Source organism: Falco rusticolus, chromosome 1 (assembly GCF_015220075.1).
Source record: "Falco rusticolus isolate bFalRus1 chromosome 1, bFalRus1.pri, whole genome shotgun sequence".
In the NCBI taxonomy this organism is placed as follows: domain Eukaryota; kingdom Metazoa; phylum Chordata; class Aves; order Falconiformes; family Falconidae; genus Falco; species Falco rusticolus.
In genome coordinates this window covers 29,821,666-29,846,031 of record NC_051187.1, presented here as the reverse complement: position 1 = coordinate 29,846,031, position 24,366 = coordinate 29,821,666, and the positions used below count along the sequence as shown (strand labels likewise).

General features: G+C 46.8%; 1 protein-coding gene and 5 non-coding genes across 6 annotated transcripts; 1 reads left to right on the top strand and 5 right to left on the bottom strand.

Moving 5' to 3' along the window:
* Positions 1–3,599: 3,599 nt before the first annotated feature.
* TRNAA-UGC lies at positions 3,600–3,671 on the bottom strand. Its single transcript has one exon. It is a non-coding gene; the product is annotated as a tRNA-Ala (tRNA).
* A 304-nt stretch (positions 3,672–3,975) lies between these two features.
* Positions 3,976–4,047, bottom strand: TRNAD-GUC. The gene has a single exon. It is a non-coding gene; the product is annotated as a tRNA-Asp (tRNA).
* A 180-nt stretch (positions 4,048–4,227) lies between these two features.
* On the bottom strand, positions 4,228–4,300 carry TRNAF-GAA. The gene has a single exon. It is a non-coding gene; the product is annotated as a tRNA-Phe (tRNA).
* A 359-nt stretch (positions 4,301–4,659) lies between these two features.
* TRNAD-GUC lies at positions 4,660–4,731 on the bottom strand. Its single transcript has one exon. It is a non-coding gene; the product is annotated as a tRNA-Asp (tRNA).
* A 168-nt stretch (positions 4,732–4,899) lies between these two features.
* On the top strand, positions 4,900–4,971 carry TRNAA-UGC. Its single transcript has one exon. It is a non-coding gene; the product is annotated as a tRNA-Ala (tRNA).
* Positions 4,972–6,365: 1,394 nt separating this feature from the next.
* On the bottom strand, positions 6,366–24,299 carry DHX37 (DEAH-box helicase 37). The gene is made up of 27 exons (XM_037375331.1): positions 24,184–24,299; positions 23,223–23,382; positions 22,005–22,117; positions 20,930–21,257; positions 19,795–19,943; positions 18,908–19,000; positions 18,337–18,433; positions 17,836–17,949; positions 17,016–17,117; positions 16,406–16,520; positions 15,981–16,076; positions 15,285–15,361; positions 14,396–14,537; positions 14,064–14,140; positions 13,237–13,469; positions 12,680–12,791; positions 11,981–12,087; positions 11,396–11,584; positions 11,144–11,268; positions 10,742–10,858; positions 10,447–10,619; positions 9,929–10,043; positions 9,358–9,495; positions 8,910–9,004; positions 8,408–8,481; positions 7,357–7,454; positions 6,366–6,763 (listed from the first exon to the last, which is right to left on the bottom strand). Exons 1-27 carry the CDS (start codon positions 24,297–24,299, stop codon positions 6,681–6,683), a joined length of 3,438 nt encoding a protein of 1,145 aa, XP_037231228.1. The 3' UTR covers positions 6,366–6,680.
* Positions 24,300–24,366: the final 67 nt, after the last annotated feature.

The following is a 24,366-nucleotide window of genomic DNA, read 5'->3' as shown; positions in this document are numbered from 1 at the left end:
GAAAAAAGCAGTGTATTTCTGTTTGAGGAGTTGCCAGCGTGTTTCAGCATGATAGAGAGAGTGGCATGCAGGGCCGTGGTGAGGCGGTGCAGCTGGGCCTGGTGGGGTGAGGCCTGCAGGCAGGGTTGTGCCATGCCCTCGGTGCAGCCATGGCCTGTGGGAGCAAGGCACAGGGGAAACAAGTGGTGTGCAGCTGCCACAGTGATGCTGGGATGCCTGCCAGGGCCCAAGGCTGGTGCAGTCTTCTGCTTTTCAGGCCGTTCTGGATCAGGAAGGCTGCAGGAGACTCTTGCCAAGGGATGGAGATCAGGCAGCCCCAGGAGGGAAGGGTTGAAGCGAGGGACAAAGAAGGCCTGATGGTTACAGAGATCCAAGTCCCAGTGACAGTCTGCCTGAGATACCATCAGTGAGTATATATATGCATAAAGTGGAGTATGCACCTGAGATATAATAGAGATTATAACTCAGGATTAAGGCCACTGGGGTAAAATCAGTCATAAATAGAAATAGTAATAATAATAATGATTCCTATTTCCCACTCTGTTCTCACAGAGCACCTTCTAGCAGAGCTCTGTTACGCTCTGTTGGCTCCTGTGCCATCCTAGTCAAGCTACACAGCCATTCAAGGACAACATGGTGCTTTGCAAGATTCATGAGATGCCATTTGGTTCGATTGGCCTACAAAATCCTTCCTTTGCCAGCACCCAAGGAAAACTGCTGCCTCCTTAACACTGAGCGCTGCACACCAGTAAGAAGAGAGCAGAAGCCCAGCAACAGCTTTGTGATTGGTTTGAGGGAAACCTGCCTGTATTTGCCTGACACATGGAGATTTTAAGGGAGGGGAATAGGCTGGGGAGCTTCACAGTCTCTGCTGCCTTGTGTTTGTATTAAAATTCAGCATTGCAATAGTAATAATAACCTCAAACACTCAGGTCATTTAGCTGGGGAAAAAAATCCACAAAAGTCTTTTGGTTTCTTCTCAGGTTAGAATTGTGCTCATTGGCTTATGTATTTGGAATCGTATAAACATCAAAGATTGGAATAGCCTTTCAGATTTAGGTCTTTCCTCATATGAAAGTCAATAATAATGTTAAGCTTATTCTTTTAGTTTCAGAGTAAGCACTTGGAACTGGTCTGAAAATAGTTGAAAAGGCACATGGCACTGTATTTCATGACAAGACAAGTTTTATAACAGGAAGAAATTAAGATGACGCAGTGCTGTTCTTCATCTAATTAAGGTACACAGCCAGCTGCTGAGCATCCTGTGTGAGTTTGTACCTCATGTCCAAGTCCAATGGTGGAGCAGTACACCCCTAAAGGCTCAGGTTTGTGTTATATCTGGATTGCAAGGCAGATGTTATGCCCTAATGCAACAGAGTCCTTAAATACCTCTGGCTGGTTTGCAGAACAGTGCTTTCCCAGGCTGGGTCCCCCCACCCAGAAGCGTGGGCTTTCTATGAACAAAGACACTCCATGTTTCTCCTGCACTGTCTGTACGAGTTCCCCTTGTTACAATTTCAAGACAAGCTTGGTGAGTAGTAGGATGTTTGTCCTACTTTCAACCAACTTTCTGTGAATTGCGACACTCCATCAACTTGTCTCCTCTTGCTTCCAGAACTTCCTCACTTGGAGGCTTCTTTCTACTTAAGAGGCTCTCCCTCTGTCAAGCTCATAGTGTTCTTTTTCCCCATCCATTCTTTGTTCCCCATCCTTCCCATGGCTGACTCCCTTAATTTCAAGTCCCTGCATTGTCATTTTTAACAACTTTTAGAGTCAGCTTGGCCTAAACTTTGAGCCCAGATTTCTTTATAGCTAAACACTAAATCAGAGTTTGGTAATTTGGGAGTTTAGACATCTTGTCCTTTTGCTGAGCCAGCAACCTTCCCTTAACAGAATACTTTGACAAAAATGTACATACAGTTGTACCCATACAGTGGCATCAGTACAGGCATCAGGTAACAAACCACGACCTATTAAACCAATAAATACTGATTTCCTGTGCTGAAAAGTCTGTTACTTGTGCCTGTTACTTCAAACTTTCTGGGGCAGGAACTGTCCCAGGGTGCAGGGTATATTCCAGAAGTACAGCTGCCCAAAGAGATCCTGTCCAGGGAGCTATTTACAATGGGGTTCTTCAGATTTACCAGTACTCTAGCTGAACATTTGGCTCAAAATAACAACTAGAAGTAACACAAGTAAATAAATAGCACAAGGAACATTTTAACCACTCTGGCAGAAAATGTCTTTTTACATCCGTTGCTGTTGCTAGTCAGCTCTCCCTACCAGAGAGAGTTGGATTTGTCATTGATAACTGAGCAGTGCAGATAAAACCGCTGGTAACCAAACTGTGTAAATAAAAGCTGTTTCAAGCTCTACGTGGGCTCTGGGCTCTGGGCCATACGTTTCAGCCCTCCCGGCTCTGGAGAGTTTCCCAGGTAGAACCGTATGAGCCTGGCCAGCCTGAGGAGATCAAAGCATGGAGCTTGTTTCCCAAGAGCTCCGAGCAAAGCCTGCTCACGCTGCCAAGGGGCTACCCACGAGCCTTGGCTGGAGCAGCACAGCAGGGGCAAGAAGGTGCCACAGGACCAGCTCTGAGCCAGGGAGAAGCTCCTGCACCATCGCAACCAGCGCAGTTGGTCATCTGCAGTGTCCTGGCTTTTGTGCCCTTTGTCCCTGGTTCTGGGACTGTGGTGCAGAGCCCCCGAGCCAGCTCTGTGCTGGTTTGCAGGGAGCCAGCTCTGCTGGGTGCTGGGGGAAGAGGCGTGGGGCCGGGCTGGCAGGGTTTGGCGCTTCCTTCCTTTCGGCTGCCCTGTGCCTGCAGGGCTGTCCCGTTTCAGCTGCGATAGAGGCCATTTTCTTTTCAGTAGCTGGTACAACACTATGGTTTGGATTTAGTATGAGGACAACATCGATAATGCACTGATGGTTTTAGTTGTTGCTGAGTTATGTTTATACTTAGTCAAGGACTTTTTAGTTTCTCAGGCACTGCCAGTGGGAAGGTTGGAGGGGCACAAGAAATCGGGAAGGGACAGGTGATATTCCAGACCAAGCAACATTCCAGACCACAGAACTTCACGCTGAGTCTATAAACAGGGGGGCTGGCTGGGGCAGGCTGATGGCTGCTTGGGCACTGGCTGGGCATCATCAGTCAGCAGGTGGTGAGCCGTTGTATTGTGCATCACTACCCCCCCCCCCTTTTTGATTTTATTCCTCTCTCCCTCTCTCTCCTTTCATTACAATTGTTATTATTAATATTTTATTTAGGTTACTGAATTGTTTTTACCTCACCTCATGAGTTTTACCTTTTTTTCGACTCTCTCCTCCCCCATCCCACCAGAACAGGCGGGGGGAGCAGTGGCTGCGTGCCATGTAGTTGCCAGCTGGGGTGAAACCAGACAAGGACTTTGTGGGGCAATGAAACCCCCAGTCTTGTGTGTTTGCATAGTCTTGAGGAGATCCCAGTGACCAAAACAGTGCCATTTTGTGCCACTGGGAAACTTCCACCGGTTTTCTGTCGTTTAATGTGACATGGCAACTTTAACCCCGAATAAAATACATCACAGGAAAAAAAAACCCCAACAAAAAGAGCTGACCCGCCGTGGAGATGCCGGGGATTGAACCCGGGACCTCATACATGCAAAGCATGCGCTCTACCGCTGAGCTACATCCCCTGCCCGCATACCCCGCCCTGCCTGCCGGCCAGGTCTGTCCAAATCGGGCCGCGTCCCGCCGGTGCTGCGAGGAGCGCTGCGGGGAGGGAGAAGGCACGGGGGGGCGCGCAGCCGTGTGCGCCTCCCGCGTTGTGCTGGCAGCCGTCTGCGGCGCCTACAAAGCGAGGCGTGAACCTCAGGCGCCTCTTAGAAGTACGGGAACGCTCTGGATTGGCACAGCAAAACTCGGCTGTTCATCACCAGAGTCAGGAGCGAGTCGTGCCGGGAAGGAAAAATAAGTTTTAGAGATAAAAAAACGCGCAGTCTCCCCGTCGGGGAATCGAACCCCGGTCTCCCGCGTGACAGGCGGGGATACTCACCACTATACTAACGAGGATAACACACCAAGCTCTTTCGCGGGCCGCCCCATACCCCAACGCCAGCCGCAGCACCCGCACGCGTGATCCTGTCCGGTGACACCCGGGCCACTGCCCCTCGCTCCGTCGTGCGGGCCGCAGGCTCGGCCCCGCGTCAAAAGGACCCACAGCCACCCGCGGGGAGAAAGACAAAAGGCTTCTGCCGAAACCCGGGATCGAACCAGGGACCTTTAGATCTTCAGTCTAACGCTCTCCCAACTGAGCTATTTCGGCGGCGAAGAGCAGTTTTCCTGACCGTGGATACGACCCCGCCCAGCGCAGCCCGGAGTGCGGGTGGTCTCGCCGCCTGCCCGCCCCGCGCGGGTGTCACCCATGCGCCAGCAGTGAGGGGTGCCCCCCGCGCTCCACACCGACTTCCGGCGCGCGCAGGGCGGAGGCGGGACCCAGGCAGCCCCCAGCCACCAGCGGCGGGGGGCTCCGAGAGGGAGCGCGGCGGGCCCCCCTCCCCTCCCCGGCATAAAAAGCAGCTCTGCCCACGGGCTGTCCCCCGGCGGGTGTCGCGGCCCCGTCACCAAGCCCCACGCGGGGCCCGCCCCACCTAAAACGGCCGCTAGGGCCAAAAACAGTACAACCTCCCCGTCGGGGAATCGAACCCCGGTCTCCCGCGTGACAGGCGGGGATACTCACCACTATACTAACGAGGACAGAGACAAGTAAGATGTTTTCCGTCTCCCCCTATTAGGGCGCTGCCGCCCGCCCGCCCCACCCCGTTCCCGTGGCAGCACGTGGGGCCGAGCACGTGGCGGCGTGGGCCGTGACGTCAGGCCGGGATAAGCTTCATATTCGCCGCGCAGGGAGCCCTTGTGCAACAAGGGGATGTAGCTCAGTGGTAGAGCGCATGCTTTGCATGTATGAGGCCCCGGGTTCAATCCCCGGCATCTCCACCTGTATTTTGCCCCTAGTGCTGTGAAGCCGGTTGGGTTTGTTTCTTCTTGGTCACTTCCCCGAAAGAGCCGTAATTTCTAACCAGGCTCCATATTTTCTTTTCTCCTTTCCGTAAGTATAGAGCAGCTTGCAAGTTCTGGTGCAATTCATGCTAGAGAAATGAGCTCTCGGCCCCCTCCAGCCTGCCACTGAATGCAACAGCATGCATTTACGTTATAAACACATAGCTGCAACCACTTTCCTTCTTGCTCGAAAACAAAAGCTGCTGTTCCATCAGCATTAAAGTAACACTCCTGTCCCAGCCTGGAGGCCCTGCAGCACGTGAGAGCAGCAGGCACATGCATCCAGCCTCCTCTGCTGGGCTGCCCCAGCTGCCGCCAGCCTGTGGAGGGGCACTGCTGGCACCTTCTGCTCTCACAGCCTCACAAGCAACAGCAAATTAGCAGGACATGGGGTTTACAAAGGAGCAAAATACCCCAGAAGACTAGGAGGAATGGAAGGTAAACCCAAGCTGTATATTTTCCTTCTGGAATTACCAAAATTTCTTGCTGCAAACACTGCAGAGGGCACGGTTAAAGCCTGCCCCATTTCCTAAAACCGCTGCATTCCCAGAAGTGTGCCAAGCCCATGACTTGTCAGGTGGCACCAGGCTGCACAAAACTGTACCGGCAAACCACGCCACTGAGCAGAGGCACAAGGAGAGCCCAGTGCCTGCAGCATCAAGCCAGGTATGAGACTTAAAAAAAATGTAATTACTGAAAGCAAAATTAATGGATACTCTACTCACAGCAAACCAGAGAAGCAGGAAAATGTTAAGACTGGGTGTGGCTGGGCTGGAGTCCATTTCTTCATAGCAGCCCACATGCTGCTGCGATTTGGATTTGCAACTAGAACAACACTGGTAACACAGCAGTGCTCGGGCTGTTGCTGAGCAGCACTTGCACAGCGTCAAGGCGCTCCCTCTTCCTCACCCAGGGGTAGGCTGGGGGTGGGCATGGCCCTGGGGGGGGCACAACCAGGACAGCTGACCTGAGCTGGCCAGAGCACACTGCATAACGTCACGTTGCACTCAGGGACCTGCTGGTCATCATACTGGAGGTGTCAAGCGATTGCCTTTGCCTCACTGGGGATTTTTAATTAATCTTTTTCCCTTCGCTAATTAAACGCTCTTTGTCTCAAAACAAGAGTTTTCTCACTTTTGCTCTCCCTGTCCTGCCGGAGGGAGTGGGAGCAGCTGCACTGCTGAGCTGCAGCCCAGAGTCAGGTCAGCCCAGCACCCGGGCCACAGGCTCAGCCTGTAGCAGGAGCTGCTGTCACCCATGAGGAAGGGTCCACGTTGCTCTGAAATTCTAGTTATTGCAGCAGCCCACACGGAAAACATTTCTTCCACCCAAACCAAGAACTATACAAATTTATTACAGTCCATATGACTAATATAGTCCAAAGAGAAATTTCAGATAAAAAAATACCAATCTGTAAAATATAATGGATAAAATTATCCAAACATCAATATTACAGATTACCAGCAAAACAGTAGGGCTTCTGGGGACACAGAGGGCTGCCCAGAAAACCAGAGCAACACCCAGTTCTCTTACAAAAAGGTATCACTAACAGTCAGCAAGTCCATTTTTGTCATCAGATTTCCAAGGAAACCCAAGCTATCGAGGCATCTTGGAGAAAAGGAATCCATCAAGAACAGTCAGGTCCTTCACAGTGCTACTGGTGGCCACTTCTTGGCTAGATCATCATGCATAGCTTCAGGGATCCACTGGCAATAGGCTGCGAGCAAATCTGCAGTGAGAGAGAGGGGCGGTTAGAGGGCTGCGGGCGTCAGGGCCAGGAGCAGTTTTGCTGGAAAGACGAAGTCTGTGGTGTCACCCTGCCCACAGCAAGAGCAAGAACCAACTTGCCATTGCCAGGACAGTGCTGCAGCTTGGACACTCGCATGCGGATATAAAAGTATCAAGTACGGGAGAATTACTGTGAAAGCCATCACTGCTGCTGCTTCTGTAAAGAACTCTTATAGTCTGGCACCCTTATGTTGTACAAAATCCATCTTATCTGGAAAAAAAAATTCCTGTACCCACCAACAGTACTGTCATAGTTTAATTTTTCAAAAGCCCAACCAAACATTTTAACTGTGGTTAGAACTACAGAAAAAAATCTTAAAATACAAATAGATGTTGCTTTCTGAAGTACAGGGAACACCAGTTCTTCACAAGAAGAAAACCACAGAAAATTACTGTTTCCAGTAAGAAAAGAACAAATATTTCGAGCTTATCAAGTGAAATTATCTATTTTTAAAATCATAATTCAACAGTGCTCAAGGTACTACAAAGTCTGTACTGACATAACTAATAATTAAGCAAAAGCAGAACACTTACATTTAGGATTTTTCTTCCATGCAGCCAGTAAGGCACCACGGTTATCACAATTTTCTGCAACTAGAGCCTGCAGGAGGGATTCTGTCCTGGGCTGAAGTCTAAATCAGTCCAAAATAAAACAGTGCAATAAATCAACGTTCATAGCACAATTTAGCAAAGTGTTACAGCATTCATCTTACCTTTCTGAATGCATACTCCTAATATTTGTAAAAAAATTTAAATACAAATGCAGAAACACACGACCCCTAGATACAGAGACACATCATTGGCTCAAGAAAGCTCACTAGAGGTAGTTTCTTCCCCCTTCCGTGACTTTTTGTTGTTAAAAGTAACAGCAGGTTGCTCTTGTCACTGCCAGCACGAAGCTGTCAGCTATGCAGCTGCACAGCATGCAGTAAAGCACAGAGGAACCCACAGGTCCCATGCTGAACCCTGAATGGACTGCAACGGGAAAACACTTCCTAACTGCAGGACCCTCAGCTAACACCAGTCACTTCTAACAGGCTTTCAAAATCCTTGTGTCTGTCAACTCCAGGAAAAGTCATAGAAGACTCCAAGAAAGCTTATTTTGGTAAGCAAGAGAGGACATGGGGGGGATAGCAAGGGAGGCAACAACAGACAGTCCTTTTGAGGGTCACGGTTCTATAAATGTAATGAAAACTACAACAAAAACATGGTCTGTTGCAAACACGTTTCTGAGAAGAAATAAAGATGGTATAATTGGCTAAACTGCAAAGAACAGCAAGGAAAGCAGTAGTGCTCATCTGCCAGTTTCTGCCGCACGTGAGCCATTTCTTTGTGTGAGGCAGCCCGCAGGGGTCAGTGCGACCAGCAGGCTGCCTGCGCTCTCCCACACCACCCTCACCACCACCCAGTTCTCCTGAGACACAATTTTTCTTGGTAAGAGAACTTAATTTTCCTCTCTCTGCAGCTACAGCCAAGATCACTATCTAGAACACCCCTCCCTGAATTGAATTTTTTTTTCAATTTAAAAGGAAGTTAAAAGCATTCAGTGGAGACGACAAACTTAAGTTTGTTTTTAACAATTTACTTGGACCATGTCTTCAGCATTATGAGGGGACTGGACAGCAGACACCGGCTGTAAGACCTCAACTTCTCAATGACCTGGAAGATTTGTTATAACAAGTACACAATGAGTAAGGTAAATCGATTGTTCTGTGGAGACAATCATCAATGAACTTGGACTACTATAGATCTCCATCCCATATTTTCTCTTACCACCTCTCTCCCACCCGTGTCTCCATACCTATCTTTTCCTGACTGGCTTGCTAGATTACTCTTGCGAATCAGAACAGACAAAAGACAAGAGCTATAGCTTCCTTCCTTTGCAAAAACAGGATTTAAATTCGGGGTATCACATTTTAAAGGTATCTCCCCCTGCCCACCAACCGCAGCAAATCCCTCCAGCCACCAGCAAGTCACAAGGAGTGGGCACGCACACCAAGAAAGAAGCCACATGTCTCACCTCCTCCAAAAACTGGGCTAAACTTACTGGTAACATCAAAGAAGTAACACAGCTGGAAAACACTCACCTTTCCTTCAAGCAGGAACCTGGCAAAGTACTTGTAGCGATCAATACCCTCCGGGTAATCAACTTCCACGGCAGGGAGCTGCCAGCTAACTCGATCTGGAAAGAAAGATCCCATCGTTGCCTCCTAAATGCTCCAAGAGGAGGGTACGCTTCCAAGGGAGATGTGACACCACAGGTGCTAAGAGAAGCGGAGGGGACAGTGCCACCCCCCAGCCAGCCATGCTCCTTCACAGGGGGAGCAGATGGGCAGAAAACACCCACGCCAACAGGAAGATGATATTTAAATGCTACAGATCCCATGGAGACACTCAAACCACTGTTAAGCTCTTTGAAGAGCTCAAGTTAAGCCTGACCTTTCTGGTTTGACAGTCTTGTTAAAAGCAGCATTACAATAACCGTGGAGCAACTCTCAGACAAAACTACCAAGTAACACTTTTTGAGACACTTACAAAAGACACTCGGTCTGTGACATCGAATTCGGCCTGTTTCGGGGCAGTAAGTCGGAGGAGGGTTTTCTAGAGGCTTCCCAAAGTGGCAGTACGGTGGCAGCAGGGCAGGGATCCACTCTGGTTCGATGGCAGACACACCTGAGGAAGGGCACAGACACACCTGAACGCCGGCCTGCTGCCAAGGGCCACCACTCACTGGCAGTCCCAAGAGCACAGCGCACGGTCAGGATCTCATTTCCACAGAGTTACTTGTATCTTGTCTTTCAAGTCAACTTTTTTTACATTCTCCTGTTCAGAGACCAGCAATAGGTAACTATTGGTGACGGGGCTGGTGCAGAGCAGCGATTGCAGCAGCAGAGCTTTGCTCCAGCCAATTCTGTCAGACAAAGAATAAACCAGGCCAATTTTTCCCCCAATCCACATCTAGGAAGCACAAGTACCCAAATCCCAGGAGGCACGACCACTCTTTAAAGAGAGCACCCAGTCACTGCAGCAAGGGAAACATTCTGCAAAGGTGTTTCTGAGTTCCTCACCACACCTACAGGACACGCAGGGGCTGCAGCAGCCTCACCTTTCATGTACAGTTTTGTAGTCTCGACAATTTCTTGATACACCACAAATTCCGGGAGTTGTTTGAAGAGGACTGAGCTTGGATGGATGAACACTGGGTCATCCAGGAGAGGAGTCTTTAAGAAAGCACAGAAGATTGAAGCAGCGTGAGTTACTGGTAATCCAGTTTCTTGATTGCATCTAATTTCAGCCTCTCTCAGATGTACATTTATATGGTTTCCTTAAGTGATGGAGGCTCTTCATAACCCCACAATTTTCTGCTTCACCTTCTCTGGAAACATCAAGCACTTTGCAAGATAAAGATAGACTAATGCTCTACTTCTTAGCTCTTTCGTAACAATTCCTACATGAGGACTGGGACATTGTAACACTGGAAATTTAGAATTCTATGGAGAGCAGTAAGAAGCAAGCCAGCACATGCAGCCTCAATGTTGCACCCAGCCAGAAGCCCAGGCTTTGCACAGGAGTGTCTTTCTGCCATACAGGGGAAGAGGAATTCAGTCAAATCAAGCTGTTTACCTTGTAGGCATTTTTCCACTTGTCATCCAGGAGCTCTTCTGCCTGAACCCTTCGGGCAACGTGATCCCCCAGCCCTGCCAGCACAATCTGTCTCAAGTAAATTGCTTGAACTTCTGTCGGGGGCTTCATCTTTGGATCAACATAGAGCCCAACATCAGTGCAGACTGAGTTCACTGCAAGGAAAAAAAATGTGAGTTAGGATTCAATAGAGAAAAAGAGTTGCAACAAAACAACCCAGTTGATTCATCAACCCCTGAAAAAATAAACGCAGAAATACCTCTCAAAACCCACTCACCTGCTGTTGTCAGCTGCCCTCTCAAGCGCCTGATTTCCAGCATGGCTTTGTATCGGAGCCCATTTTCGTCACAGAATTTACGGGTACACCCAGCATATTCACAGGCCCCCACTGCTCCTGGAAGTAAACAGCCAGGTGGAGAAAAAAATCTTAGCCACTCAGCTCTCAATAAACCAACTGCGAGATGATACTGTCAGAGTCAACATGGGCATATCACAGCTCCCACTTGTCACTAGCCTGGGACACAGGCAGGCTGCCCAGAGAAGAGTCTAGAAAACACACTGCCAGGCTTAGTCCTACAGCATGGGGATGCCTTTGGCTGTAGAAAGCTGAGAGCTCAGGGTGATGGGGAGGAGAACAGAACGGAAGGTAACAGCCCAGGGAAATAGCTGTCTGCAGTACCTAACATCACCATGAGGTCTCCCAGCTTCTGCATCGGCCCCTGCCCAGCCCAGATCCTTTGCATCTGTAAAAGCCTCGCTTTCTTCCCCTTCAGCTTCGCTGTCTCTTCCTCGCTTACTGCTGGCCTACAAGAAACACAAAACAGCATCAGTGAGTACCGGGGTCACATGCAGGGGGGGCCTCAATGTAAAAGGCATCAGCTGTGACAAGGTGATGTGTCCTGTAAACAGGCTGTCAGGCTAACTCACTCACATGTCAAAGTCTTCAAAAAGCTCCCGGACAGTCATTGCGGACACAATGGTAATGGTGTATGGCAGGCAGTTGTGCTGCCTGCTTAATGCCAACATCTTTGCATAGCGGGGGGCTACAGGAAAAGTGGCCATTATTCTGCCCAGGGGACTAATAGGGCAACTCAGCTTTGCTGCCAGCTGCTGCTTCAGCCTGCGAGAAGAAAAGTCATGTAATAAAGGAACTTCTGCATCAGAATGAGTTTGTGTTTCTGCGTTTGGCAGCCCAATTAACTTGATGTGTTGTCTCAGATTTTCTTATGTGCTGGTCCCAAAGGAAGGATTTCTCTTCCTCATGCAGCACCCACCTGCCATGCATGGCATGCTCCTAGCACAGTGCTTCCCTGCCTGAACACACCCAGCACCAGTAAAATAAACACAGGTGAACCAGAGGTTGTTAAAATGATGCTGGTGTCCGTACAAAAGCACACCCTCAGATGCAAGGGCTGAGATGGAAAAGCAGGCGAGAAGACAGCAGTACCCACTACCTCGACAGCGGAGGACAAGCAGCAGTGCCTAGAGGCAGTTTGTGGGGGACCACAGACGTTACCTTCCTGTCATAGGGGGTTCCTTCAAGGCACCCAGGGCTATCAGCAACTCCTCAGCTGCTGCAAGGGCTTCTGTTGGAGGTGGTGTTGGGAACGGGAAGTTGATTACCTACAGACACCAAGAGAAAATTCTTCTCAGTACAACACTGACAAGGCTCCCACTGAAAAACAGACTCTGAACACAGTAAGTAGTCCTGGAAGGGAGTGAAACCTTCCCCTCTGGTCACATATACCAAAGAAAAACATTTAGGATGTTTGCCAGGAGCGAGAGGAAAGGACATATAATGGCAGGAAACACTTAGAACAAAAACATTAGGAAACAGGAATACCAACATCACCCTTAGCTGCCACTAACTCCAGGCACCGCCTAGGGCAGGCTGCTTTAACATCTAACCTTAAGTATTGTGCTTCCTGAAAGTGCTCAAATATGTCCAAAACACAACCCCTGTTTGGACAGTTATTTTCACTACCAAGAATATAAGAAAGCTGTTATTAACTAAACAAACATGTCTGTTAAGGCCTGGTGGAATTCATAGCAGCTTCTGCGATTTGCAGAACCAAAAGTCAAGTCCCAGGATCCTAATTTCTAATGCAAGACACAACCTCAAGCAACGATGATAAATGACATTTGTGTTTGTTTCGGGCTCCTAGGGGCAACCACTTTAATGAGCGCTGTAGTACAAAGCCAATTTACACCTCACCTTTTCTATATTTAATGCCTTCATTTGCAGAATCAAGTCTTCTACTGGTCGCTTTGTTATTTCTGGAGCAGAAAATTTCTCAAAGTCCATGAAGACTGCCGAAGAGTATAACCTAGTGGGCCAGAACCGCTGCTTAGAGACTTTGAAGAAATCTTAACCCAAAAGATAAGCGTGAAAAATCAGCAAGGTGTTTTAAAAAAAGGCAGCTGTGGGTACTGATTACATAGCCATGTAATTATAGATATGGTTGGGGCCTACTGCCTTTGTCACAAAAAGCTGACTTGGCTCTGAGTGGAATCCATGCTAACCTGGCCACCTAAATAAGGGTTTTCAGACAGGCCCCTGAGAAGCCAAACTGTCAAACCAACATCACCAGTGACAGTTCATGCTTGGCTTCACCTCTCCCATTTGAATGAAGAGCAGACAAAGCCAGAATCCTTCAAGCAGCACTAGGTCCTTGTGAAAGGGGCAGCAGGACGAGGGAAGCTGTCAAATTCACACTGACACTGGTCAGGGTTTTTGCTCCCTCCTAACCCCCTCGAGGGCAGGCAGCTCACCTGTAACAGTGCCCTGGTTCTGTCCGGCCAGCCCGACCTGCCCGCTGGTTAGCTGAGGCTTGAGATATCCAGGTCACTCTGAATGACGAAACCCCAGTAATTTTGTCGTAGAAACGTTTCTTGACCTTTCCACAGTCAACCACGTATTTGATGCCTGGGATGGTAAGCGATGTTTCAGCCACGTTGGTGGCTACAACACACAGTCTCGTGCCAGGAGGAGGAGCCCTGAATACCTACAAGGAACAGATAGGAATGTGAAATGCACCACAAATGACGATGGAAAGAGACCGGCAGTCAACTTGGATGGGTTGCAAAGGGATGACAATGCACATGGCATTACAGGTGAAACGCAAGAGTGAGATCAAAGACTTAACTCTTTGTCTGGAGCTCTCTATCCAGCTCAGTTAATCCCTCCAAAACATCCATGGGAGCTCCAGGTGGAACAGACACCAGTGTCAAGTCACATTTAGACATACTGATGCCACCACCAAAGCCCAAGAAGGAACGTGAGAATTTGTAGGAACTGCCTGTTGGCAGCAGGACCCTGACATGCCCCAGGGCTGTGGCTAACTTTAACATGTTTGCAGGACTGTCACTTTTCATTTTCCCCAACCTGCTGAACTGGCACATCAGAGATCCCAGCCCAGGCAAGGCCTGCTCTGATCCCATCCCAAGCAAGGCCTGCTCCGATCCCATCCCAGCTTGCCCACCAGGCCACTCAAGTCTGCCCACTGATGGACAGTCCAGGATGGAAACTGTAACTCACAAAGCCTTCAGACACTGACGACACATACTTGTGAGGATCATTGCTCATGGTAATTCCTTACCTTTGCTTGTTTCTCTGGTGCCAGCAAGGAATAGAGCGGGAGCACATAGAGTGGAAGGGATGAATCAGATTTCTCATCTGTGAAGAAACAAACCAATATTGTTAAATACATGGTAAGTCAACTTCCAGGCTTAGCTCCAACAATGTCTGCACAAACACCACATCATTGTAAGCCAGTATTTGGTATAAAGCTGAAGCTGGAAAATCTTAATAGCTTTTCCATAACACAGATCTCCTGTGTTATCACACCAGTTTAGCAAAGGACAACTAGCTTACATCCCACATTTCACAGGTGACAGGAGACACAGAATTTTTATTTTGTAAGTGCCAAACCTTCTTCTGAGTCTCCATCTCCTAAATCAAGGTCAATATCAGATCCTGCAATATCATCATCATCAGTTTCAGCATCCCTGTCTTCGTCTCCTTCATCCACTGGTACAACAGCGTAATTGTCCAGATCAATTTTGGGTAATGTCTGAGAAAGACAAGAAAGATGACCACAGAGCATTAAGGCAGGGACGCAAACAGCACTTTTTATTGCTTTGAAAGCAAAGCTGAACGCTTACTCCAAACATTTGTTGACATGAAGGTGGTGACAGAGGGATTAAGAGACTTCATTTGATTTTAAGGCCGAGGTTCAGCATTTGGTAACTGTGAGAGTTGGGGGGGAGTAACCCAAATATTTTAAACAACACTTTGTGCTGAGGCAAGCTTCTTCACTTGGAGGACAGTGACAAAGAGTAAAATTTCTTTACTTCAGCCCTTTCAGTGATGAGGATCCAGTGTCAATAGACAGTATATCTATAACATCAAGATCTGCTGACAAAGTGCATGTAGGACGGGGGTGGAAGCCAAACACTACCCTTCATCACAGGTGCATCAGTCCCAATTTTGGATAACAAACAGCAAGATGAGGAGCAGCCCTGGAGCCAGCAAGGCTGAAACTCCTTCCATTAAAGTTTTAATAGTCAATACTCGAGTGAAATGAATCTCCGGCCCCTAGTATCCAGGGACACATTTTAGCACTCTGCTGCTCATAACGCAGCAGTCATCGGTGTAGGCAGTTATTACTGAATTTTCTGAGGGGATGCACCCAGGCTACAAGGCTTCATGCAAGTCTAAAACAGCCTGGTGAGAAAAACAGCTACACAGGAGTACTGTTTTGCAGGGAGACAGCTGCTCCTTCCTGCCTCCTGGAGGAATTTTGGCCATCACACATTACCGTAACTTTCTTCCACTTCCTCAATTTCTTAAATTTTCTGATTTCTTCCACTGATTCTTCCTTGTCGTCATCTCCTCCTGTGCAAAGAGCCAGTGGAATCACCGTTAGCTGAGCATGCTTTCCTCTTGGAAAAGCTAGTGGGGAGAGTTTGGTCCCACTCCTATCTTTCTGGTGATTCAAAAAGCATCACAGTGTGAAAGCAGCAAATAGTCACATTAAAGGCAGAAGGGGACAGGGACAACACACAAGTTTAACATTGTAAGTGCATTTAGAAGCCATACAGGTGATTGGCAACAGCGTGCACAGCAACTATATGCCTCAAGGTTTAGGAGACAATTAGCTGAGCTGTATTAGACCTTGACTTTCTGAAGTCGTCTTGGGAAACTCTACTATCCTGAAAATGAAGAGTCACCACCAAGCAGCAACATTTCCACTTCGATCCACAACCAAGAAAGTAAGTGAAGCAATGCAATGGGTTCTGGGGAACTGGAAAGGATCACATCCATAAGCCTTTTCCCCAAACTTAAAACAGTACAAACCTGAGAATCAGTCATCAAAATCATCCACAATGAGCACTTTCTGCAACCCGTGGGTTTTGGTGTTTTAAATAAAAGCTCTCACTTTTAGGTGCAAAGCAAGCTCACTTCTCAGGGGGATAAATTCCAAGTTTAACAGTCCTTTATTCTATAGCATTACCTGCAGTGCTGTTTTTTTGGAATGGAAAGGCTTTCCTTAGCCTTCTACAGAGAGAGTGAACTTCTGCCTGGCCTGTTAAAAACACCAAAATCCCACCTGCAAGAGAAGAAACGACACTCAACCTCAGCACAGGTATTTCACCTTGGAAAGCTTCAGATCTCATTCTTAATAAAAGACAGGTAGGATATACTGTGAAGTAACAATGAGGAAGAGGGTGTTTGACTGCATCTGTCTCCTGCTACTCCCTCAAGAAGCATGCTAATGTAACTATGATTTAATAGAAGGGTAATTTTAATAAGAAAAGACTTGTAAGTAAAAGTACACAATACATCACTGCAGTTGCATGTTCCCCAAAAAATCAACCCAAAAAACTTTAGATATGTTAAATATAAAGCACTTCAGAGGGTTCTCAGCAGTGACCTTACCTGAGGGCAACATCCGATGGATTTTACACACCTTTCTGAAGCACTCCCCACTGTAGTCATCTAGGGGGGTTTTCTTGTTAAAATGAATCGTTACGGGGAATTGCCTTGCATCTACCTAGAGAGGAAATACACAAAAAAGGGTGTCTTTGCTGTTTTAACTCCATCACAACCATTAGTTTTCATGGGAAAACTAGAAAAATTCAGCCCTGTAGTTCTGTTCAGCTCTTGGGTTTAGTAACCTACAAAACACCAGATCCACAGAAGTTATCAGTGTTGTCTACGCTCACTGCCAGGAAACCAAGCTAGAAACCAAACCTTTTCTCTCTTTCCAATCATGAACTCATGTGGTTTTCTAGTTCTCCTGAACTGTAATTTAAGAGTTTTTCGAGATTCTGCCAAGGCAGTTTTCTGATAAAAGTGGAAAGAAAAACACCAAGTCTCAAAAGAAAAAATAGTCCAAACAAAATAACTATTTCTAAACTGACATCTGAAAGATTTCAGCACCAACTGGAAAGATTAGAGGGCTCCTAATTTTTAATTGGTTTTATAAAGGAAGGCCTCACTGTATTTCAGCCATTACATCTGACACAGATCCCAGTGAGAACAATACCTGAATAACAGGAGGTGTAACAGAAAACAGCCTGCTGTTATCAGTGAAATCTTCCACACGAAGCGTGGCCGACATGACGATCAGCTTCAGTGGCAGCCCTTTCTGCAGGGACACAAACGCGTTACTCTGGGCTGGAAAGCACAGGGCAGGCGATGTACCCAGCACACAAACCCAGAGCTATTAGCAGGGTTGGATACAAGTTTCTGCACCAAACCCCTCAAAATCTCAGACAACAAAAGCACCATGTCAAGTGACAGAGGATATGTGCAGCTTCAAATGCAACATGTCTTAAAATACACAAACCCCCATGCTGGCAATCCTCATGCTGATAGCGACCTGCCTCTAAACCTCTGCATTCTCTCTCCATCCTTAAGTGAAACGAACACAGAGGCCAAGCTCTGCCCTGCAGCCCACCAGCCCCAGCATCAGTCAGGACCAAACCCTTCACAATGTCTGCTCTGAAACATCTCCTCCCAAGCAGCGCTGCTGGTGGCTTATTCCAGTGCCACAGTAAGCACCTGGTTTCTAACAGGCTGCTAATTTCAATTATTTACATGTGTCTTGTGGCACTGTAAGTCTAAAATTAATTGGATATTGTCTCAAAAGTTATCTATCTGTTGGTACTGATACGTACTATCTTCCCCATTTTGTAGGCTCTATGCTTCCTTTGATCATATGGAAAGACAAACACATCATCTAAGTGTTATTTCATGATCAACTTCCACGTCACACAGAGTCTGTTCTCCCACAGAGCTTTTTCACATCTAACATCTCCCTCCCCAGCACATTTGTGTCAAAACAAGAATACTGCTTCTCTTACCTTTTTACGAAGAGGCACAATGCGAGACAAGAGGCCTATCAAGATATCTGTGTACATACTCCTTTCGTGGGCTTCATCAATAATAACGACTTTGTACTTCGAAAGCAGAAAGTCCTGAGAAGATCAATCCCACCACGTGAAGCCTCACCCAAGGACATCTTTAAGTCACGACAACCTACAGCTACACAAACACCAACCCCCCATCCTCATACATGGCTGTAGACTCTCCCACGTGTCTGAGCAGTTTAATGCGTTTACCCTACATGAAGCAGCCTAGCTCCTGAGAGTCTTTTCCTTACTCTCATTTTACACAACAAGATAAGCTAACATTTACGGACCTGGGCAGGAGGAATATAAAGGGTTGAGGTAAAATACATCTGCGGTGCTGAAAGCAATTTTGCTTTCAAAAGTTGCTGACAAATCCCCAGAAAGCAACTGGCCTCTCTTCCCAGCTATACAAAATACTTTCCTTTTTTGTAACACTGACGACTTGCCACTTACCTTCTGAATTTCTTTCAGCAGTACACCATCTGTCATAAACTTGATTTGTGTTTCATCTGTAACATTGCCTTCATACCGGATTTGATAGGAAACCACTCTGTGAGGAAATACCAGGGCAGCCACAAGAACAAGCAGGGGAAGAAACAGAAAATTCACGTTCAGACCAGGAGGCAGCCTTCACCCTAACGAAATTAAGACTTGATGCCAGGACAAGACCAGAAGGATATCATCAGCTCCCTGGAGCCTAGCACACACAAAATGCTGGAAGCTGGGATATACAGCAATATCACTTTGAATTATTTCACTGTTATGGGACATGTTCTCATACGGAGACAAACTAGGACCACTTTCCCACACATCATCTCCACAAAGTTCTCTCTAAAAAGTAACTTACAACCATTAGCAGCAACAAGTCTGCATATTTTTTTTATAGACCAGCCCATAGAGGAGTTTATAAGTAACTTTCCCACAGTTCTTCATCAAAGACTGAACAAGCAATGCGCAAGCCTTGATTTCAGTCTATGACATAGTGTAACCTCCCTAGCAAGGTCTCAGCTTTGTTTCCCCTCACCTGTTTGACAAGTTCATTTCCTTAGCAACTCGCTGGGACATGGACACTGCAGCCACACGCCGAGGCTCAGTGATACCAATAGTACCGTTCGAGCTAAAGGGGTGAAGGAAAGAAAAGGAGGGGTTGTTTGGCTGCTTGTTTTAAACAGAGAAACACTTCGAAAGATGACAACAGGATTTCTGCACAATGGTTCTAAATTAAGTAGCAGCACTCACACAGTATCACCTACAGTTCGAAGAAAAAGACAGAAAGGAAGCTCTGGGATTACCCTTCTATTATATGTGCATTCATCTGCAGATGCGTGTCATCCCAGGAATTTTTCCCCCAAATGTCCCTGTAATTGCAGCTCACTGAACTCCAGTTTCCCTGGGCATCCCTCTGGCAACAGGGTCCATTTCAGGGGAAACTCAGGTTGGGGCAGCAGAGAAGCTGGATGCACCATGATACAGCTCACAAGAAGCATCTTATGAGGTGTCCAAGCTTATAATGTCACCAATAATGCCAGACAAGCCACAGCTATGTCCAAAGATGTTCTTAAGAAATATGCACGCTTTCTTGCAAAGGTAAAACCAAATTTCTGTAAGCAGAGGATAAACTACATGAGATGGGCAGACAATAAAGCCCCTCTGAAAAAACAGGCCAGTGGCTTTAAAAGAATTTTTTACGTTAAGAGGTTTCAAAAGATTGCTTATGTGGAGAGAGTTTTGTAAGTCAATCTTGTTCCCTTCAGATTTTTTTAAAAGCCCATTCAACATGGCCACTACCACTGCACAGAAAGACCAGGTTCAGTTCAGCCACATCAGAAGAAAAGACACAAAATCAGAAGTGACTGAGCTCAGCCTGAATTTTTCCGATTACGTTTGCTGCATATAAAAGACGACTCATACCTGGCATAGCCAGCTTCATAGAGAAACTGAGGTACTTGCGTGGTTTTACCGCTTCCCGTCTCTCCACAGATGATCACAATGGGATTCTCATTAATGGCTTCCATGATGACTTGCTCTTCGGCAAGGATTGGAAGCTTTAGTCTTGCTTCCTAAATAATACAAAACATATTTTAGTTACACTGTTTTGTTTTCCACTCCCTTTTTGCGCTCCCCAGGGTTGAAAACAGTTATCTTCCTCTGATTATAAAACCCACACAAAACAATTCTGCAGGCTTTGTGGCTTGAAAAGCTCTAAGCCAGCTAGTATCACACCAGCACGTCCAAGAACTACTCACCCAAACAGCTTCCAGAAAGCAGCTGGCAAGCCCTGCACTGTAATTTGTGAAACTTCACAGAGTCCCTTGAGTTTATTAAAATAGCAGTTAAAGGAACTCATTCCACAACCCTAGCTCGTCTGTTCAGGCACATGCATAGTTTTTCGCATTTCTACAGAATGCCATACCTGCAGCGAATGGAATAAAACTGCCCAGCAGAAGATACAGTGTAATGGAGAGCTATGTGACTTCACAAGATTGTCCAGTGAAGAATAATAAAAGACTGCTAATAGACTCTATATTTAAAACTAAAGACAAATCCTTATATCCTAAGACAAAACTAGCTTTCCTTCTGCTAGAATAGACAGGCTTCAAGCTCAGACTCGCAAACAACAAGTGATAGGACAAAAGGAAATGGCCTCAGGTTGGGCCAGGGGAGGTTTAGGTTGGATATTGGGGAAAATTTTTTCACCAAAAGGGTTGTCAGGCACTGGAACAGGCTGCTGAGGGAAGTGGCTGAGTCACCATCCCTAGAGGTATTTAAAAGACTTGTAGACATGGCACTTAGGGACATGGTTTAGTGGTGGACTTGGCAATCCTGGGTTAATAGTTGGGCTTGATGATCTTAAAGGTCTTTTCCAACCTGAACAATTCTATGTCCATATACAATGTGCCAGAAGGTGGCCCCTAAGCGCACATTGCACACGCAGCATTAGCAAGAGACGCAAGACAAAGCTATGGTGTCTGCAGTGACCTCACCTGAGGGAAGACACCATAATGTCCATCGCCCTTGGTAAGCACTTTACTGTTCAGAGCCTCACCTGAATCTCCGGAGACCTGTCCACTGGAATAAAAACTGCAGGCTTGCAAGGTGCTTTGTTGGAGGCTGTCTGGCAAACCAGCACACCAGGACCAGCTGGCGGCTGGTTAGCCACTGCCTTCTTCACGCCCTCCACTGGCTTCTCTGCAGTATTTAAATCACTGGCCAAGGACTTTTCAATTTCTTGCTTTTGTTTTTCTTTCTCCTCCTCAGAGCTACTGGGCTCTTCCTCAGGCTCCGATTCTGAATCTGTGCTTCGTCTTCTCTTGTTTGCACCACTGATGCTCTTGATTTTTTCAGGTACAGCAGTCCCTGACTCCTGTATCACCCTAGAACAAAACATCCATGTGTCAACTACATTTTGGTCAATATTCTCCAGGAGCCCAAGCCAGACATTTGTTCCACAAAAAACCAGAAAATTCACATCATCAAAACTCACTGAGCCTGAACCCAAGTTTTACTCAAGTAAGAAAAAAACTTCTACACCCTGGATGTAGTGCAGCATGAGAAAACACTGCTGAGAGGTTAACCCAGTTCTCCAAGGATCTCCATTCTTGGAGGTTTTCACAATTCTGCTAGGTAAAGCCTCAACTGACCTGGCTGCTGGATTCGTACCAAAGCATGCTCTATACTGGCATTCATTGATTTCTTCAGAAGACATCTTTATAGTTTAGTTTATTTCAACTTCTGCAAAAATGCAGCTCTTGATAAACCCAGTAACCAAGGGCCACCTCAGTCAATGTTTTCCAATACAACAAAAAAGTAAACATTAATTCACCAATTATGTAGTTTAGCATAATTTGTAAGATTATGCAGAGGTAATGGTCACCCACCTCATCCCTTATGAAAGGGAAGGACAAGTTATTTTAACTAGCATGCTCTCAAGAGGATGAAGTTAACAAGAAAATAGCTACCGTGTTATCAGATAAAGCCAGAAATTTATTTAATTCCACCCATTCTGAAGAACCTATAAGCATTAAGAAGAAAAAACAAATCAAGCAAAAAAAGCTAATAAGGTTGCCAAGTTTTCAACCACAGCGAAAAACCAGAATGGTTCTTCTCAAATAATGCTTTACCTTTTAGTCTGATACATCCGCTCCCCAATACCCAGTTTTGAAGTAGTGAACAGAAGTTTCATTTCTGACTCAGAAGCTTGCACCTCATTCAGCTTGCTCAGCAACTCAGCTCGCTATTCGGGAAAAACAACAAAAATCAGTGCTTATTTTCACGAGGAAATAATTTCATTTCAGAATTTGCACTTGAGATTTAATGGGTGTGTTCTGGCAAATCTTGCTGTGAAGTTGTGAAGACGTCCCTGCTGCTATGTGGTCAGTCCTCTCCAGTGAAGATTTCAGCCCTGCACTAGAGTGAAAATAGAAATGCGGACTTGACCCTTCGTCGCTACAATGAAAAGCTCAGCTGCACCCTTCAAACAACAGCAAAAAAAATGGATTTGAACTAAAATGTTGGAGCAAGGGCTGGAGCAATGGAAGCCTCCCATCAACTGCCTCACATGGGACATAGTACTGGCAGGAGGTCAGACAGCCACAGGCTTAAAACTACCTCCAAAAATAGAGTTCGTTTGTCAAATCCATTATTCAGACACTAAAATGAACAGAAATTTTGTCTGGAAAGCTTTTACAAAGACAGAAAAGTTCTATTTGCATACATAAAATATACAAGAGCTGGAAATAAATATTTCAGCAGCGTTGGCAGTAGCAGAACTAGAGGTGCATCGAACTTTGTATTTTCCAGCAGGACAAAGTTTCTCATACAATCTTTCACAGAATGCTTTTAAAATATGATGTCATTTACTCTGCTAGTGATAAACTCCACAATACTCATCTATTTGTTCAGGGTCAAAGAAAGAACGGGAATGAGGACACAACGATGTGTTCCTGCAACACCGGACCCACTGAGAGCGCGGGGAATGCTTTTCCCCACCAGTTACACTCAAGATTCCGTGAGTGGTAGCATGTTTGCCAAAAGAGCCAGCAAAAGGATGGCTAATGCTGTTGTAACATAAACTCTTAAACTTCAGCACCTGCACGTCCTCGAAGGGCCCCTGACAGTTGACGTCCCAAACACTGCTCGCTGGCACTGCAGAGCAGTCACCCCCCCTCTGGTTTTTCACACCAGCAACTCAATTGTGTCACATCAGGGACTGCCAGCGTCACAGCATGAGGGAAACCTCAAGAGCTGCTTATTAACATCAACCTTTTCCACATGCTGATATTAAATTATCGTTTTAACAGAAGTCACAAACCCAGAGTTAACAGCAAGCAGCAATGTACCTGTTTTTTCTTTTCCTTCTGCTCTAAAACTTTCTGCAGGATTTTCTTCTGTTTCTTGCTCAGGGGTTTCTTCTGTCGTTGCACAACACACAGTACTTTTTTCTTCTTTGTTTTTTTTGCTGGCAGGACCAGGGCGTTGCTCCCATCAATTCCCTTCAGCCTTGCTTCATCTGAAAGCATGTTTGATTAGTCAGTCACCTGTGCCAGGTGGATTATTTTCAGGACTTCGTAGCCCTATTGCAAACCATACCAGATATAGCTGTTCTAAACAAACACAACCCTCAGCCCCAGCCAAAAAAAAAAATTAAAAAAATTCCCAGATCATCAGCAAGGGGAAGAGGCCACAAAACCAGGGACTTGATCACCCTGTGCTTACTGCAGCCGTGAGGGTAATTTTCCTTGACCTGTGTAACAACACTATGAAATTTTTGCCTATTTATTTCATCCCCCGGGGGCTGGGAGCAGCCCAGGGCACAGTGTATCCTGGGGTGACCCTGCAGCATCCTGCCCCTCCCAGGCAGAAGTCCTTTTCAATTAATACTAGACATCTGTATTACTTAAGTTTAAGTAATATAAATAGAATAAACGTGTTTTTTTAAAAAAAGTAACATTTAGGAATGCAAATATTGAACACAAAAATCTTTTAAATAATTGCTTTAATAACAAACTGCTTAGATGCAGAAGTTGCTTTAATAGTTATTGATGCAACGCCTATATGATACTTTAAAATATCTTTTAATGCTTCCAATAAAAGTATAATCAAAATGCAGAGAAGATACGACGATAGCTCTAATCTCAGCGATTCCACAGCCACTGTCGCGACGGTACCAGCGCCGGTTTGCACGTAACGCCTAGAAAGAGAAGAGCCGGGCCGGGCCCCGCCGCACCTCCCAGCTCCAGCGGCAGCTCCAGCGGCAGCTCCAGCGGCAGCTCCAGCGGCAGCTCCAGCGGCAGCTCCAGCGGCAGCTCCAGCGGCAGCTCCAGCGGCAGCTCCAGCGGCTCGGCGGCGGGTGGGGGCTGAGGGGCGCCCTGCGGCAGCCGCGCCTTCCAGTTGTGCCGGCGGCGCGCCCGGCCCATGGCAGCGGGAGCGGCACGGCGCGGCCCGGCCCGGTGTGGCTCGGCGCGAGCACACGTGCGGCTCCTG

Bases quoted from the DNA above. Each gene is read 5' to 3' on its own strand.
- DHX37 (XM_037375331.1), bottom strand. From the start codon at position 24,299: ATGGGCCGGGCGCGCCGCCGGCACAACTGGAAGGCGCGGCTGCCGCAG. The intron at 19,944-20,929 runs GTGAGGCTCTGA...TGTATTATTTAG, and splicing joins ACAGGTCTCCGGAGATTCAG to GAAGCAAGACTAAAGCTTCC. The intron at 17,118-17,835 runs GTAAGAGAAGCA...GTGTCCCTGCAG, and splicing joins TTGTGCCTCTTCGTAAAAAG to AAAGGGCTGCCACTGAAGCT.